This window comes from Globicephala melas, chromosome 8 (genome assembly GCF_963455315.2).
Source record: "Globicephala melas chromosome 8, mGloMel1.2, whole genome shotgun sequence".
Lineage (NCBI taxonomy): Eukaryota > Metazoa > Chordata > Mammalia > Artiodactyla > Delphinidae > Globicephala > Globicephala melas.
The window spans coordinates 61,195,629-61,212,837 of NC_083321.1; the positions used below are offsets into that span (position 1 = coordinate 61,195,629).

General features: G+C 38.1%; 1 protein-coding gene across 15 annotated transcripts in view; it reads right to left on the reverse strand.

Annotated features, from left to right (window-relative positions):
* Positions 1–17,209, reverse strand: part of DLG2 (discs large MAGUK scaffold protein 2) — a 2,016,902-nt gene that overhangs the window by 1,198,129 nt on the left and 801,564 nt on the right. Inside the window, exon 1 of one of the 15 annotated variants that reach the window (XM_060303831.1) lies at positions 9,746–10,208. The exons of the other annotated variants lie outside the window; for them this stretch is intronic. Within the exon in view, the coding sequence (XP_060159814.1) occupies positions 9,746–9,808 (63 nt within the window). The 5' untranslated portion in view covers positions 9,809–10,208. Of the gene's footprint in view, positions 1–9,745; positions 10,209–17,209 lie in introns of those variants that run through there. 15 annotated transcript variants of the gene reach the window in all.

Here is a 17,209-nt window from a genome sequence, read left to right on the forward strand (position 1 = left end):
GTTCACCAGCCAAACTGAAAGAGTCCCAAGACAGGGACTGTACCTTATTGTGTTTGAATAACCATGAGGTGCCCGCTATAATGCTAAATATAATAGAGAGGGGAGAGCTAGATATTGATTAATGGACAAATGTACTTGCCTTTCCTCAAAAATGGAGAGTTTTGCAAAACACAGGGAGGGTAGTTGGAGACATGGTTCCAAGTGAAAAATCAAAGTTTTCTCATCTTAGATAGCAAGTCAACTGACATGCTAGTAGCTACCATATTATTTGAAATCTTATAAAAGTGATAACATTAATCATTATTTGATGCTATCATTATTTGAGATATATTGCAGTGATATTAATTCCTGATTGGTTTAATCTATACTGTGGAGATTAAGGCAGTCAGAATATATTAGAGCAGCATATTAGAGATGATGACTATTTTCAGCATGCTCACTCATCAAATAAAATGTTTCAAATCACCTTAGAAACGTGGACACAATTTTAATAAACACAATTCAATGGAACATCATCAAAAATAATATATTTTATGTTAGAAGTTACAAACACATATACAAAAATGATGTTGAAAAATATTCTGTTATTTATGAGGTTTCTAGAAGCCATAATATAGGACAATGTTCTTATTCCATTTGATCCAATCATTTAAATTTTCAGAGAAAAAATTATTATTGAGTACTTAATCATCACTGCAATGTACGATGTATTCATAAGGCTAACAAGAACATTCATATATGTAAATGTAGATATAAATATAGATGAAAAAATCATTAAAGTAGCATTGAATGATTTCTACTGTACTACATCTGGAGTTATAATCTGTGATTTATAACAAAATAAGTCCATGACCTTCTGAAAAAAAAAAGCTTAACTGCAACAACATCCTCATGGCATAGAGATCCAATTGTATTTATAATCTATTAGTTCCTCCATAACTTACTAAACAAGAATGACTTACTAGTGATGACATGTGTAGGCATCTCATCCTAGATACCACGTATATTGCTCAGAGTTCTCCAGAGACAGAAGGAGATTTATTATAAGGAATCAGATCATTTGATTATGGAGGCTGAGGAGTCCCAAGAAGCTGGAGACCTAGGAGAGCTGACATGTAGTTTTAGTCCAAGTCTGAAGCCCTGAGAACCAGGAGAGCCAATGGTGTAAGTTCTGGTCTGAAGGCCAGCAGGACCAACATCCAAGAAGATTTGAAATTTCATTTTAAGACCAAAGGTCAGGAAAGACTGATATCCCAGGTCAAAGCAGTCAGGCAAAAGGAGTTTCTTCTTGCTCAGCCTTTTTGTTCTATTCAGATCTTCAACTGACTAGATGAGGTCCGCCTACCCACCCACTTTAAGAAGGCCAACCTGCTTCATTCAGTCTAAAGATTCAAATGTTAATCTCATCCAGAAACACCCTCACAGAAACACCCAGAATAACGTTTGGCCAAATGCCTGGGCACCCCATGGCCCACTCAAGCTCATACATAAAATTAACCATCATACCAGGGTAATACGTTGAGTAAAGTGTAGTCTATGTTTCAGGGAACATAAGCTCTAGGAAGTTTGATAGCACAAGAGGTTCTCAGAGGCAAACCGCTAAAGAAAAATGACAAATAAAATAATGAAATACACACCACTTATTTTTTAACAAATTTATTCAGCTAATATTTACAAGCACCCATATAATTCACTCATTCAATAAATATATATTGACTCGCTTGTATTGAATAGGCACAGGTCTATTTATTGGATCTTTTAGGTACTATACTAAATGAATACTATACTAAATGAATAGGATATGGCCCTTCCCCCAAGGAGCTCACAGTTTAGACAGACAAATAGAATAGGTAAACTGCATTTACAACTGAATATTAAAGTCAAGATTCAAGTATTGAGTGCTGGATGCCATAGGAATCCGGCGGTAATTTAATTCAGAAGGGACTGGAGATGGTTTTACCACATGGACTTTGGAACTTTACCTGAGTATCCATAAGCAAGCAGAAGGCAAAAGGTTTCATAACAAATATAAAAAGTCTGAGGTTTTTCATGATCCCGAATTCTATGATTCAACATTCCTTTTTGTGAACATATTTTAGTGACTGCATAATATTTAACCCTCTTTGTCTTTGGATTTTTAGAGTTTCTTCCCCAAAGTGTCTACTATTAAAAATAAAATTTGGGGGCTTCCCTGGTGGCGCAGTGGTTGAGAATCTGCCTGCTAATGCAGGGGACACGGGTTCGAGCCCTGGTCTGGGAGGATCCCACATGCCGCGGAGCAACTAAGCCCCTGAGCCACAACTACTGAGCCTGCGTGTCTGCAGCCTGTGCTCTGCAACAAGAGAGGCCGCGATAGTGAGAGGCCCGCGCACCATGATGAAGAGTGGCCCCCACTTGCCACAACTAGAGAAAGCCCTCGCACAGAAACGAAGACCCAGCACAGCCAAAATAAATTAAAAAATAATAATAATTTAAAAAAATAAAATAAAAAATTTTTAAAGATAAATAAAATTTGAAAAGGACCTTGACTGGCAAGTACACTTTGTCAAATAGGACACAAAGCCTATGCAACCTGCTTCTTTGGGACATTCAGGACCTGTTTCATTCATTAGCTCATTTTTCATTTTCTCTTTCTGGGTCAGATTTAATCTAGGATTTTTTTTTTTTTTGGCGTGAATTATGTAAACTTCTTGATTCTGCCTTTTGTGGCATTAAAACACTTTAACAATGTGTTGGTAGGTTAAAGTACTCCTCATTTGCTCTTGAGTAAATTTCAATGTACTTGACTGAAGAACACTGTTCAGCTATCAACAGTCTCCAAGTTTTTCACCAGTTTGCAAAGTGGCCTTAATAAAATAGGAGACAAAAATATGTATTGAAATGAAAAAGTAGACAGCCAGTGGGAAGCTGCCACATAGCACAGGGAGATCAGCTCGGTGCTTTGTGACCACCTAGAGGGGTGGGATAAGGAGGGTGGGAGGAAAAGGGAGGACATATGAGGATATATGTATACGTATAGCTGATTCACTTTGTTATACAGCAGCAACTAACACAACAATGTAAAGCAATTATACTCCAATAAAGATGTCAAAAAAATGTATGCATTGAATATTTACCACATTCCAGGCATTGTGCTAAATGTTTTCACATGTGATATATCACTTAATCCTTAAAGCAATCCTGTAAGCAAGGTGTTATTTTTCCTGCTTTCTACAGATAAAACTTGTCAATTTCTCTTCTCTCACCTTCATTCTCAGAAATTCTAGTTCATAGTTAGAGGTCATGGCATAGAAACATAATACTGAGTTAGAAATTAGGAGACCCGGTTCTAGCTAAGGCTCTGTGACATGCTGTGTGATCTTCAGAAAGTCACCTCCTGTCTGGGTGGTTTAGTAACCTTACATGGGAAATGAGAACATGAAAACTATAGGATATGGTGTATTAGGTCAAACTCCTCTCTCAAAAAAAAAAAAAAAAGCAAAAAACATTTACAATAATGCCTTGCATTCAGACTCATAGTTATTCTCAGAAAAGTAGGTATAAATTATATTTTTGCAAATTGACTCCCAACTTATAGGTCCTTAGAGGAAGTTGCCATTTGAAAGAAACCTATAGTTAATTCTGGAAATGAGTGTATGCTCTAGACATAAACTGCTTGGGCTCAAATTTTGGCTCTGCCACTTAAAAGCTATGTGACTTTAGGTAACTTAATTAAACTCTGTATGCCTCAGTTTCCCCATCTCTAACATGGAGATAACAATTATACCCATCTCTGAAGATTATAACGAGGATTAAGTGAGTTGACATTTGTAATGCATATAGAACAGTATCAGGACCATGGTAGCAGGTTAGTGTGTATGTGCTGGGATAGGGATGAATACCTTGACAGTGTAAATAGCTGTTGACTTAATGTACCCATTTTGAACACTTGGATTTTTGGATATTGTATATTTTTAAACTGGAACACACCAATATAGTCATGGGACCCCCCCCACAATTAACTCAAAGTCTAATAGTGTTTTAAACTTATTCAGAGGAGAACAAACTAATTACCTCATATTTATAAATCCACAAGGTAGAGGAAAACTATTTAAAGCTGGGGAATGTTATAACATATAATGTAACGTGTGGCAGTGCAAATTCATACTACCATGTTTAAAATGGATGTAGCAATACCAATCACCAAGAGTCTTAAAATATTTAAAATATATCTCAGTAATTCTACTTATTCTAGACTATTCAAAGGAAATAATTCCAAATCCAAAAAAAAAGATTTATTCCCCAATATATGTTTTTTTAATTTTGTTTTAATAGTAGAAAATTGTGGGAGGCAATTTTATCTTTGGATTAAATATCCAAAGATAAGGATGGTCACCTGTTATATAGCCATTAAAATATATATACAAATCCTAATATAAATTTAAAACATTCAAAAGTAAACTCAATATGATTACAACTAAATTTTTTGCACAGGCTCTGGACGCACAGGTCCAGCGGCCATGGCTCACGGGCCTAGCCGCTCCACGGCATGTGGGATCTTCCCGGACCGGGGCACAAACCCGCGTCCCCTGCATCGGCAGGCGGACTCTCAACCACTGCACCACCAGGGAAACCCAGCTAAATTTTTTAAATGAAGCTATATGTGGACCACCAACAACAACATAGTACCAGGAAACTAGAAAATATACTAAATTACTAATATATTAATAGCTTTTATCTCCAGTCCTCTGGGACAATAGTATTTTTAAAAATTTGTTTTCTTTATGATTTTATGTTTTTTTTAAAATGTATTTCAATGAACACATATTAGTTTAAAATAAAAGCAAAGAACATACCAAAATGGTCAGACACTGGCAATATTCATGTGTAGAAAAACTGTTCTACCAATACAAAAATATACACAGTGAGATATTGATTAATGAATCCTCTGGGACCACCACTCTTTTATAACAAAGTTTGCTATGCTTGAATAAACAAATGAGCAAACAAAACCACTTTTCCACCACAGAGACTAGTTTCTAGACTGAAAAAGGAAGTCTGGGAGAGGTTGGAGAACGCCTGCAGGCTCGCGGGAACTGTCCACCGGAGAGGTGCTGACAGCACTCCTATCTTGGGAGACTGTAAAAGCACCCTCTGGAGGTTGGGAGCCCACAGCCCAATTCCCTTTCCTCTTTCTCCTCTTTCCTGATGTCTCTCCCTTCCCATCATCTTGTTGTACTTTTCTTCCTTCCTCTTTGCCTCTTCCTTTCTCTGTTTGTCTGATAACTATGGAGATTGGAAAAAATGACCCTGGAAAGCATCTAGGATATTGTCTAACCTTCGCAGATGTTTAATCAAGCTGAATTCTTTTCTCGCTTCCTTTTATTTCTCTAGTAAGAATTTCTTTCTTCTTTTGATTTCCTCTTTTTTTTTTTTCTATTTTCTTTCATTTAAATCTCTTCCTTATTCTCATTATCCTTTCTTTGGGAAGAGTAACCATATAGACAAGAAAAAGGTTGCTTTCTACCAGATGATTCTTTTCCTTTGAGGGGTGAAGCAGTTTTTGCAATGTCTATACATTCACTGGAAAAAACAGGTTCCAGGACTTTACAATTTTTCCAAGAGCTTTCCCCTATCCTTTAATAAAGGATAAAGGTACCTGGTGCACCTAGGGGCTTGATGGTTTGATTCAGTTGAGTTGTTACATTAACAAATGACTATCTGGGGGGAAGAGAGAGGTTTTGTAAGGTATGAGCCATATTTCAATAGAATCTTATTTTGAGTTAAAAAAAAGTAAAGGAATAATTGCAGAGAATATAGGACTTTACAAAGTACTTTTATTAAGGAATAAAAAATGTCAGGGAAATATGAGCTATTATTAGGATATTAAGAAATATTAGGGAAAATAACATCCTATCTTTTTATGTTTTGCCTTGGAAATGGTGATTAGAAAATGGAAAAGGAAGGGAAGGGGACACACGGGGGCTGCTGGTCCTTGCAATGCAGCAATGAACAAGATAAAGGAAAGAGAAACAATATCTAGGCTGCTGTGAAATTATATTCAGAACTTGGATCTTTGCAGGTGGCGAAAATAGAGTTAGACAAAGGTAAAGCTAATGCCTATTTTCACATAATGACACGGAAACTACTACGAAAAGAAAAAGCCTTTCAGAAGGCCTCCTTTTCCACGGAAAGCCCATTCCCATCAGCAGCATTATCTGGTAAAAAGAGACTGGGGCAAAAAGAGAACTGAAGCAACAGGAAAACTTTTTTGAACAATGGTGTTCTAATTTCTCTTATGAGACCTTAAGCTCAAGTGGGACTGTGGTTTTCTGTATTTTAGGGAACGAAGTGGAATTACCTCTCTCAATAGATTTGTAATTCCTGGAGAAAGGGAATAGTGTCATACATATTTGTATCTCTCATGCCTATCATGGTGCCTGGGATAGAGCCTAGTACAGAAAGACACTTCACATTTATAGTCATAAGTAATACAGTCAGTTAACTAAACTGAATGACAACCAGGATGCAGCAAGGGGGGAGGGGCTGGAGATTGCTAAGTGACAAAATAAAATTATTTGGGGTTTCTGCCTTGAAAGCTCAAGTTACTCAGAACCCTTCAAGCCATTACTAGGTTTGGGGGTAATAAGAACAGTTTAAGTGTTTTTGAAACGGACAAAGTCTGGCTTACACACAAACAAGGTTTTTGACTTTGCCATACTAATTATTTTCCAGGAAAGAAAATAAATGCCCATCCTAATAAACTTATTTTCAAACTTACTAGATAATATTAGAATGAATGCACTTTTGGAGCCTCCATATTGACATAGCTCTATGAGGTTTTTTTTTCCCCACAATTATTTAAATTCTACTTTCATTGCTCAAAGATTCAGCTAAAATCCTTATTTTATATGTTTTCTTAAATCATTATCGTAATTAGTATAGTTGGACTTCGAGATCCTGGGGACAAAAGCTGTTTATTGCCACATCTCTAGTGTCTAGCATTTTATTGATTGCTCAATAAATATTTTTTGGTATCAGTTTTTCATTCATTTTTATAAACCCACTTTGTTTTATGAATATTTTATCAATATATAAATTGTTCCTACATTTTATATAAACACTTAGCATAGAGAAAATAACTTTAAGAGAAGTAATACTCAAGCTCATAGCAAAAATGAACAATTTATCGAAAGAACTACCCTAAGAGTAAAAGAGATTCTTTCTATAAGTGATGAAACCCCCTCAGTGGAGCTATGAAAATAACCAAGGTCATATAAAAGCATCAGTCATTTAATGAATGCATACTTACTAAACATTGCATGTATCTCATTTAAATTGTACTCCTCTCAATAACATAGTAGTATGTAATGCAGTAGTTATTACTGTGGCCATTTCACCAGTGAAAAAAACTGAGACTTAGAAAAATCATATATCTAGTAAGCTGGGTACATCCAGCTTCGAAACCCAGGCCTATACAATATGCAACTTTTCCACATTATGTTCTGTTGTTATCTGTCAAATAGTGTTGAAGAACTTCACTAAAGAAAGGCTAGAATAGAAGGCTCCATTATTTCCATATCTAAGATTCCAAGGTGGGAGCCTTACATTAGCCAGTAAATAATTAACCAACTGTTAAGTAAGGTTATAATATAATTATCAAGCCCATTATACAAGGCTTTTAAGTATCATCTTATTCAAATATACTTGGCAAAATAAAATGGGATAGACTCTCTAAAAGTATTAATTTATTTTATAGAAATTTGATTTCTTTTCCAAAGAACATTATCTACCAACACATTCATTTAAGTATTTCACTCTATTGACATGGTTCTCTCACAAACTGACTTTTTTAAACTGAAACACCAAAAGGAAGAGAACTTAAAGGAAGTTAAACTAACGTAATTCCCCAACATTAAAAAAAAAAAAAAGAGCATTTGTAAATAGACCAATTCCCTGCAATATGATCTGAAAATCAGGGAAAATTTAACAGCATAAAAGAAACTTCTTTTGAATGTCCCAGGTTGAATGCATATTCAACAACATTCTCCACAACAACAGCTTATCTTATTTGATTATTAGCTGGTGTTTAATTTCCCCTGGCAAATAATTCACCTTTGTAAATAATCATTTTGCACTGCAAAGCATTCTCATATGTTTACTGGAATAGATTTTAAACAGTAGCCATGGCTAAGATGCTGCTGGAAATACAATTAGAAGAGTGAGCGGATAGACACATGCGGGAAGGGTGGCAGGTTGTGTGAGGAGAGGAGCTAACAAGTTAGTTATTGGTGCTGTTCAGTTACATACATCTTCCTGGCAGTGATGAACACACAAACCTTCAACAACTCTCAGACCTTTTCAGGGGTTTCACAAGGAGTATCAGGCTACTGTTCAAGTATGATCAATACTTTTGTAACTGACTCTAAGGTGCAGCCTATCATGTTGAGTAAAAAACATAAATCTCTGGCAGTAACTTTACCATTAAATGATTTTATGAAAAACATCATTGAAGGATGTTGGAGCTGTGGAGGATCATCTCATCCATACCTTTCACTTTACAGAAGAAAACTCGGGCTCAGAGAAGAGAGATTCTCTAGGCATAGCCAGTATAAGACTCATGATTTTGACTCCCAATTTTTCCATTAAATCTACACCTCTTCTGAGCATTACCCATGAAGTTGAATGTATATGTTTCATTAACTCTACTGTCTAAGGTGCTTGCCAGCGTCCAATGCAGTCACTGGTGTTATCCTTCAGAACGACAGAGATCATGTGATTTTTATTCACTTACAGAAGTGAATTTTCAGTTACTTCATATGATGTTCTCTCTCTCTCTCTCCTTAGAGAACCATCATAGCGGCCACAAAAGTGTTTTACACAAACAGGTGAGACAATCCCCCTCCCCCAGTTTTTCATAATGAAAAGAAGTGAAGGTGTGTATCTAGGAGTAAGATGACATGGACTCAGACCATTCATTGGCTAAGACTGCTCAAATGACGAGTTCTATGAACCTTTCTCAGGGGGTGCATCATCGCATCCACCAAAAAAAGTTTCAGACACTGAGCAATGAATGCTAACCTGCTTCAAAAACCTTCAAACCTCATTTCCTTGGGAACACCAATCCCCTTTACAAAAATCTGGTGTGGGACACTTATTCACTAGAAACTCACTGAGTAATCGCACCACCTCTGGATAAAATTTCTGAGTGCGGATTTCAAGTGGATTGTATAAGCTCAGAGAAAAATACACAATTGGGGGCAACATGAGCCTGGCTCCAGATTTTCTGTCTAAAATAAAAATAGGCTCCTCAGCTTGAAAAGTGTCAGATTGCAAACTGATATGCTTAATTCCATCTCAAGTACATCTACCACTCCAGCTAACCCTGACTGTGGGGCTCCAGGCGGTGGCAACCTGTGACGAGTTCAGGAGCTCGCGGAGGAGCCTCCAGAAGCCCAGTCACTAGCTAAGTATATAAAGAGATCCCAAGCAGAGAGCCACCTAAGGCGCCCCCTTTCCGAGGCGGGCGTTATCTGCTCTTGGAGCCTCTGTACATTAGAGACCAGGGTCCCGTCACAACTGAGTTTTTAACCCAACATCAGTGAGCTCTCCCGGCCCCAAACCCAGCCGGCTCCCAGAGAGAGCAGAACAAGTCGTAGCTTCTGTCACTCTCCCAACAGGCAGACACATAAACAAACAACAGAAGGAATGGTTTGCTCCCCCAAGGGAGGCAGCATGCATTAAAAAGACATGAACCTCGTCCTACCTTGCATCCAAACATCAACGACAAAGTGTTATTGGTGCAAGCAACTTTGCAGTGGCAAATCATTGGTGTAAAACAGTCAGGGTCCTTAACAACGGGGCACACTCCTTCCGGGCTGCGGCAGTGGCAGCGCGCTGGGGGACCCGAACACGGTGCTCACCCGGCACATGGAGCGACAGCCTAGACCCGGCGGCCACTTCGATCGCTGCCCCCTGCGCCCAGTGCGGCCATCCCAGCGCCGGGGTAGAAGCAACGCCGCGGGCAAGTACCAAGCGTCTCGGGGTCTCCCTTCCCCGGGGAACAAGGCGTGGGGGAGGGGGGAGGGACAGAACCAAGAAGGTTTCCCCCCCCTATGGTGAAGGTAAATTTTGGGGGAGGTAAATTTTTTAAAAAAATTTTAAAAATAAAAGGAAGCCAGGCTCTTAGAGGAGGGTTCAAAGGAGGTGGGGCAGTATGTAAAAGGATGTGCCCGCCTACTCGCCCCAGTCACACAAGATTGTCATGCGAGCTGAAGGGGGCTGAAATTATTCTCCCTGAAGGAAAAAAAAAAAAAAATACTGCAGCTCCCGGTTTGGTAAAAAGCCAATGGCTTGCTGCAATCCAGAGTCACCGTGGGGAGCGCCGGCCGGGCAAGTGGGGTGGGAGGGAGGGGCCGAGAGAGGGAGGGAGCGCGAGGTTCGCCAGCCCAGCCCAGCCCGCCTGTGCGCTCCTCGCCACTCGGGAGTCCCTGGGGTCCGAGCCGGAGCGCTCCCGGCGCTGATGTGACCTGGAGATCTCACTCGGCTCTCATTGCCTCTGCTGCCCTAGGGTGGGCGACCTCCAAGGCCGAGTTCTCCAGGTGTGGGGGGAGGCCCGCACGGAGCCTGCAGAGAGCATCCTCCTCTCCCTCCGACTTCAGCTTGCCTGAGTGGACGGCCGGCAAAGGAACTTGGGGTAGAAGTGGGCTGTTTCGCTAGGGCCCTGCATCCTTGACTTCTGTGTCAGCTAGCCTACTCACTCCCTGGGTTGTAGATTTGGCCTCAGAACCATGGCTTTATCCGATACAACATTTTCCAAACTCAAAAAGGAGGAGTCCGCCCCCTTCCCCACCTTGATGTCTTAGAGGCTCCAAGAAGCCCCAGAAGTATTACTGTTGTTCGGGAGGCATGAATGACAAGGCTGGTGGTTGCTTTATCGGTTTTTTTCTTTTCTTTTTTTTCTTTTGAAAGTGAAGCTGTCAAAATTGCAAAAGAACAAAAAAATTTAAAAAAAAGAAAATCAGCATGTGGCTGGCCCAGCTGCAAAACTGCTTGTTGGAGACCAAAAAAAAAAAAAGTGATAGGAAGGCTGCAGAGTAGGAAGTGGGTAAAACTAGCACTCTTAGGGTGCCACCTAAGTGCCTGGCACTGTGCCTCACAATTGGCTGGTGGAAAGAGAGCAAGCCATCAGGATTTGGAATCAGACTCTGGCTCTGGTGCTGAGTATGGCTTTGTGTAAGTCACAGTGTTTGAGCCTCTGTTTGCTTATCTATAAAGTGCAGACTTGTTATGAAGACTAGAGATGGTAAACAACACTTTCCTGTGGTAAGCCCTGGTAGTCCACAGCAGCTGCTCTGTACTTCAATAGCTTATCTCAAGTCTTAGTCTGAGAGGTAGATGTTATTGGACACATTTTTCTAGAGGAAGAAACTGATGCCCTGAGGGCTATATCACTTGCCCAAGTCACACAATCAATAAGCCATGAAGGTGAGATTCAAAGAAAAGTGGTGGAAGATAGTTTAAAAAGCAGCATCATACGAGACATCACACACCTCTCCAGAAGGATGTTCTAAAGTCTCCAGATTTATTTGAGAACAGTCAGGCCTGTCCCATTCACATAAATGTAGTAGTTTCAAAAGTCTCTTTCTAAGTGGGCACGGAACTCAGACCTCACTTGAATTAGAGCAACAACACAGTCCTAGATATCCATAGCAAACTCTGCTGGAACCATGCCCTCCTGATGCAGTTCTACCAGGATACCAGACCACTTATACTCTAAATGAACAGAAGCCCAAATATCACTATGGGCTTCAACTTATAAAGTTCCAGTAAGAACAAAAGAACTTGTAAACTGTCAAGTCAAATGCAGTACCCTATAAACTTTCCCTCACTTGCCCATATCCAAAATACCCTAGCTTCCTGCCCCAAGTTAATGGAAACTAAACCTGATTGCATTGGAATTCTGTGGGTGTGCTTGTTAAAAAAGAAAAGAAAAGAAAAGACAAGAAAAGACAAGAAAAGACAAGAAAAGACAAGAAAAGACAAGAAAAGAAAAGAAAAGAAAGGAAGAAAAGAAAAAGAAAGGAAGGAAGGAAGGTAGGAAGGAAGGAAGGAAAGATGGATTCTCAGGCCTAACCCTACATTCTCATTCCATAGGCCAAGAGGTTATCAAGAAATCTACATTTTTAATCAGACCCGTGATGAGAGGAATATGGGTCCTGCCTACCAAATTAAGACCTCTTGAAGGGAAATTAATATGGAACAAAGTATGAGCAAAGATCAGCATGGGAAGACAGTCAACGTTGAGGCAAATCTGGTTCTAACTGAAGAGGGCAACTATGTCTCAGGCTTTGTGATTCTCACACAAATTTAGGTGTCCTTACCTAGTTGATTTCTCTATTAGGAATTGGGCTTGATTCAATCTGGTGCATATCTAGAGGCTGCTGGGGCTCAGGAGGTCATATATATATAGGTGCTTAAACATACCAGGTCACATTTTAGGGGCAGAACTCTGGTCTGGTGCCTTCTGTGGAATCTTAAAGTCACACTCACAGGTTAAGTGTATCCCTTAGCATTCTTTCCCTTTATGTTAGCATAAAATGTGTGATTGTGTGAGCACTTCCACCTACAGAGCATCTATAATTATGGCTGGTTTTCCAAAGGAGAATGGATTCTAAAAAAGTTGTACAATATTTCCCTTATTCATTAGCCTGTAATTTGGATTTCAAACACCCCAAAAGTACTGTATGCTCTATATTGTGATGTTCCAATAATATCTAACACTGTCTTTCCCTAATGAATTACCCAAGCTAAGGCTGACCTCCTATTCTAGGGCAGCATTAAAGGCTGCTATGTTCAAGTTATTTCCCATTCTACAGTTTGTGCTGGTTTAGATTGACAGAACGAAATGACAAAATACAAAGAAAATATATATTTTATTTCCTTGATCTTTTATTGTTTAACTTTAATCAATGAAACTTCATTGATTAAACCTCTCTATACCTCTCTGTCTCTCCACATGCACACACACACACGTGTGTGTGTGTGTGTGTGTGTGTGTGTATGTATATTTGTTATCTGTTCATATATATCTGACAAAATGCTTTCCCTTAATTCTTGTCTCTGGGTAATAGCTCTGGGGTGAATTGAAAGGGGGGAGGAGAGAAAATGTTGTTTCCATGACAATGCATTCCATAGTTACAGCCAGTAACCACTATGGTTAACAAAATGAATCACTGTTACCTTAAGATATGAACACACTGCATTAGTGGTCTGAAAAGCTAATTTGGGAGTATACTGCATGGGGGTGTACTGCAATATTTTTAGGAGGAGATATTACTAAGGAATGCCAGGAGATGATGCATCCATTTTAATAGTCAAGATAACCACCCTTAATTAGACATTTCAATGACTGGTAACATATACAGTTCTTCCTAATAATCCTCACTTTTACAAAATAATACATAACAACTACACAGTAGTAAATATTTTTCCTTATTACAACTTGCCTTAAAATAGACTCACAATCACAAAAGTCAGGTTTATCAATAAATGTGACCAGTGTTTAATTTTAATCTTTTATTTTTATTATCATTATTATTTCTAATCAGAAATTGGGACAAGGCAAGAGGCATTAGCTATTTACTTAACTTTTTTATTTCTTTGTTGATCCCTTTCATATAAGTTTTTAAGAGGTGGTTCATGTTGGAAGGGAAAGGAGTGTACTGGACATCAGGAGCCACGATGTCTCTTCCTACTGACTGACTTTGAGCAAGCTACTCAGCCTCTCTGAGCCCCAATTCCCTTGTCTATTAAGATGAAATGGGTACACTAGAGTATCTCCAAGTTTACTTCCAGGGTTGAGGTTCTCTGAGTGGTCTTACAAATATAGGACCTTAAGGATGTAAAGGAAATTTGAGAAGCCATTTCATTCAGTCACCTGTCTTCAGAAAATAAACTCTTCTATAGTGCTTACTGTTTGATATGCTCTACTATAGTGTTTGCTACGTGCGTTGTTTTACATTCAGCAGTGTGCTGGAGCCAGATTTGACTCTTGAGCGCCCACTGTGTGTACCTATTTCCAATTCTCTATTCAGTGATATCAGCTGGTAGCTTGAAATCAGCCATGGAGGAAGTATTTATATCACATAAATTGGAAAACACTATATATCAAGACTTTTTGTCTTCAGAGAAACATCTACCACCACAGCACTGGTTTAAGTACTTTATCTTCATTAACATATTTAATCCTCACAACCCCTCAAAATTACAAAAAGAAAGAAACGGAATCACAGAGAGATTAAGTAATTTGCCCAAGCTAACAAAACTGGTACACTAGTTAACTAAATGAATCAACTAGCAAAAAAGTCTTGATGGCTTTCAATTATAAACGTTTATTTCTTCCTCATGTGAGACATCCTTCATAGCGTGACCCTGACTCTACCATGTTGTTCTATGAACAGAAGAACAGCCTCTATCATGTCCCTGACGTTCTCATGGCAGAAGAAAAAATGAACAACGGCTGAGTATGCAATGGCTCTTAACATTTCTTTTCAGACATTAAAAACGACTCCCTGTTCACATCTTATTAGCATGTCATGTGGCCAAACCCAGTGCCAGTCCAGTGGAGAAGGATAATCCTCTCACAGGGAGGAAGGAGAGAAAATTTGGGAACAATAATTTACTAGATAACAGCTTAGCTGGGTGACAGAATTGAAATTTGAACCCAAGAGATCTAACTTGAGGAGCCAAGTTCTTAACAAGTAGGCCACTCTGCCTGTTACTTACAGCTAATGTGTCTCTATTTTTCACCTATTTTCCATATTAGGGTTTGTTATTTAGTAACTCTTTAAGGGAGTGACTCCTATAAAGAAAGCATGGTAGATTTAGAAAACATAAGAACTTGGAGCGAATCAGATATACTTGGTTTTGCCACTAATGGCTGTGTGATTTCAACCTTTAATTCCTTTCCCTCTACTCCCTTTCACTGCAAATTACAGTCCACTTATTTTCACTTAATCTTTAGTACTGATGTCTTCATGTAATTAATTCATCAATAAATTCATAATACAAATTATGTTTTTTTATTGTTGAACTTCCTGAAATACATAAGGCAAAGAGGCAAATAAATATGTCTTTTTGCCATCAATGAGTTTATAAACTAATTGAAGAGATTCCCATGAAATAAAAACTAACAGCAGATCTTTCTAACAGTAAGAAATTATATATAATTAAGTACTAATAAATGTACTTGAAGTCCATAAGATTGCTTGACCAATGTAGTTAACTTCTCTGAACTATCATTTCCCGTTCTGTAAAATGGTATTGCTATAAGGATTAAATGAGATAATGTATTTCAAAATGTCTGTCCCTCTTATCTGGTTTGCACTAAACACTCAGTAAATTAGAGAAGCTTTATATTAATTTCCTGAGGTTTTTTTTTCCAATAAAATTTAGATCCACCCAGTATGTATTATCTCTTTATACATACTTTATCTCTTTAAACTTTCTTTACAAATTTTACTCTCCCAAAGACTCCTCAGGCCCTTTCTCAGGTCTCCTACGTCCCTCTTACCGAGGAACACACAGTTGTAGTGAGGGTTTGTATTAGAGTCAGGACCCATGAAAACTGACTCTGAATCCATCATGCCTTCACCATGACTGTCACCTCTTTGTCTTCTCTGTAATTTCTGAGTGTTCTACTCACCGGCCACTAAGTGTAGACTCCTTGGGGCCAGTCATGCTTAGTGACTGGTTGACCTTTATTTGAATCATACTTGCCATGTTTGCTTGACCTTTACTTGGAATAATTTTCTTATCTATTTGTAGTTTGGAACGATTGAGTCAATAAATGAATTAATAAAGAACAAGTAAATATATGGGTTAAGCCAGGCTTTCCATAGCTCCCACGCAGGCCCTAGGTGAACTAATGTAGGTCTTTTTTTGTCTCCTAATTCAGCTCTTGCCCCCAAACTTCCTCATTGAAAGGACACAACCTTTATTGAGGAAATGCCATCCCACTGATTCAGAATCAATTCTGCCATTTTGTTTTAGTAGCAAGTATTTTGAAATAATAATTGTCCTTAGCCTCAATAAGATAAGGCACAATTTTGCCTCTAAGACTTCTCATGATACTCACTTTCACTCTTAGTGCCATTTTGAAAAAGCAACTCTAAAATATCACTCTCTGCACCACCTGTGAGAATTTCCTCAGTAGGAAAAATCAAATGAAAAACAACTCTTCTTAGATCTTGTTGTTTACCAAATTTGATTTCAGTGTTGAAAGAGCAAGGTTTGGGAATTGGGTTCCAATCTTAGCTTTGATACTTACTATTTAATTCTGAGTTAATCAGTTAGTCTCTTTGACAGTTAATTTTCTGATCCGTTAAAAAAGGGGAGGGGTTGTTAAATAATAACACCTATATTACAGGGTTCCTTTGAGGATTAATTAAAATACCATGCGTGAAAGAACCTATCAAAGTGCCTGGCATACATATATTTTTTCATTCTCAAAGATAGCATTTATTTTTAATAATATTTTTTCTAAATACAAAATTAAAAGTTTAGTATAGAAACAATTTTAAAATATTGTCAGGCACAAAAAAAGTAATTTGAAAGTACTCACAATTCCATTGCCAGGGATAACTAATCTTAATACTTTGGAGGTATGTTTCCAGTAGTGCTTCAACAAAATTGTATTCAAACTGTATATAACAGTGTAGGCTAATTTTGAAAATAATATATACCTTTGATACCAATCCATGCTTTTAGGCAGAAATCTTCCTATAAAAATACCATTAACGATGGCACAGCATTTCAATATTTCATGGTGTATTTCACAAGCCCCTTTTTGTCAGGGGTCAAAAATATTTCTGAATTCAATATAATGAGAAAAATTGAAATGTTCTTGTGGACAAATATTTGCACATATCCATAACAAAATTATTAGGCTAAAACTTATAGATAAGGAATTCTTGGTGTAAAGAGCATGAACATTTAAAAAATTTTAATGTATAATAGTCGATTTATGTTTGTATTAATTTATATTTCCATTAAAAATTTTATGGGACTCGTTATGTTCCATAAATAATATACTATAGGAGATACTTCAGCCAAACTCTGCTGGTAGATTTTTATTTTGATTTGTCTGAAGATGCTATTTTTATTTTATTTGGTTATTTTATTGGCTTTTACATGATAGTTTAGCTCAGTATAAATTCTAGGCTGCCAG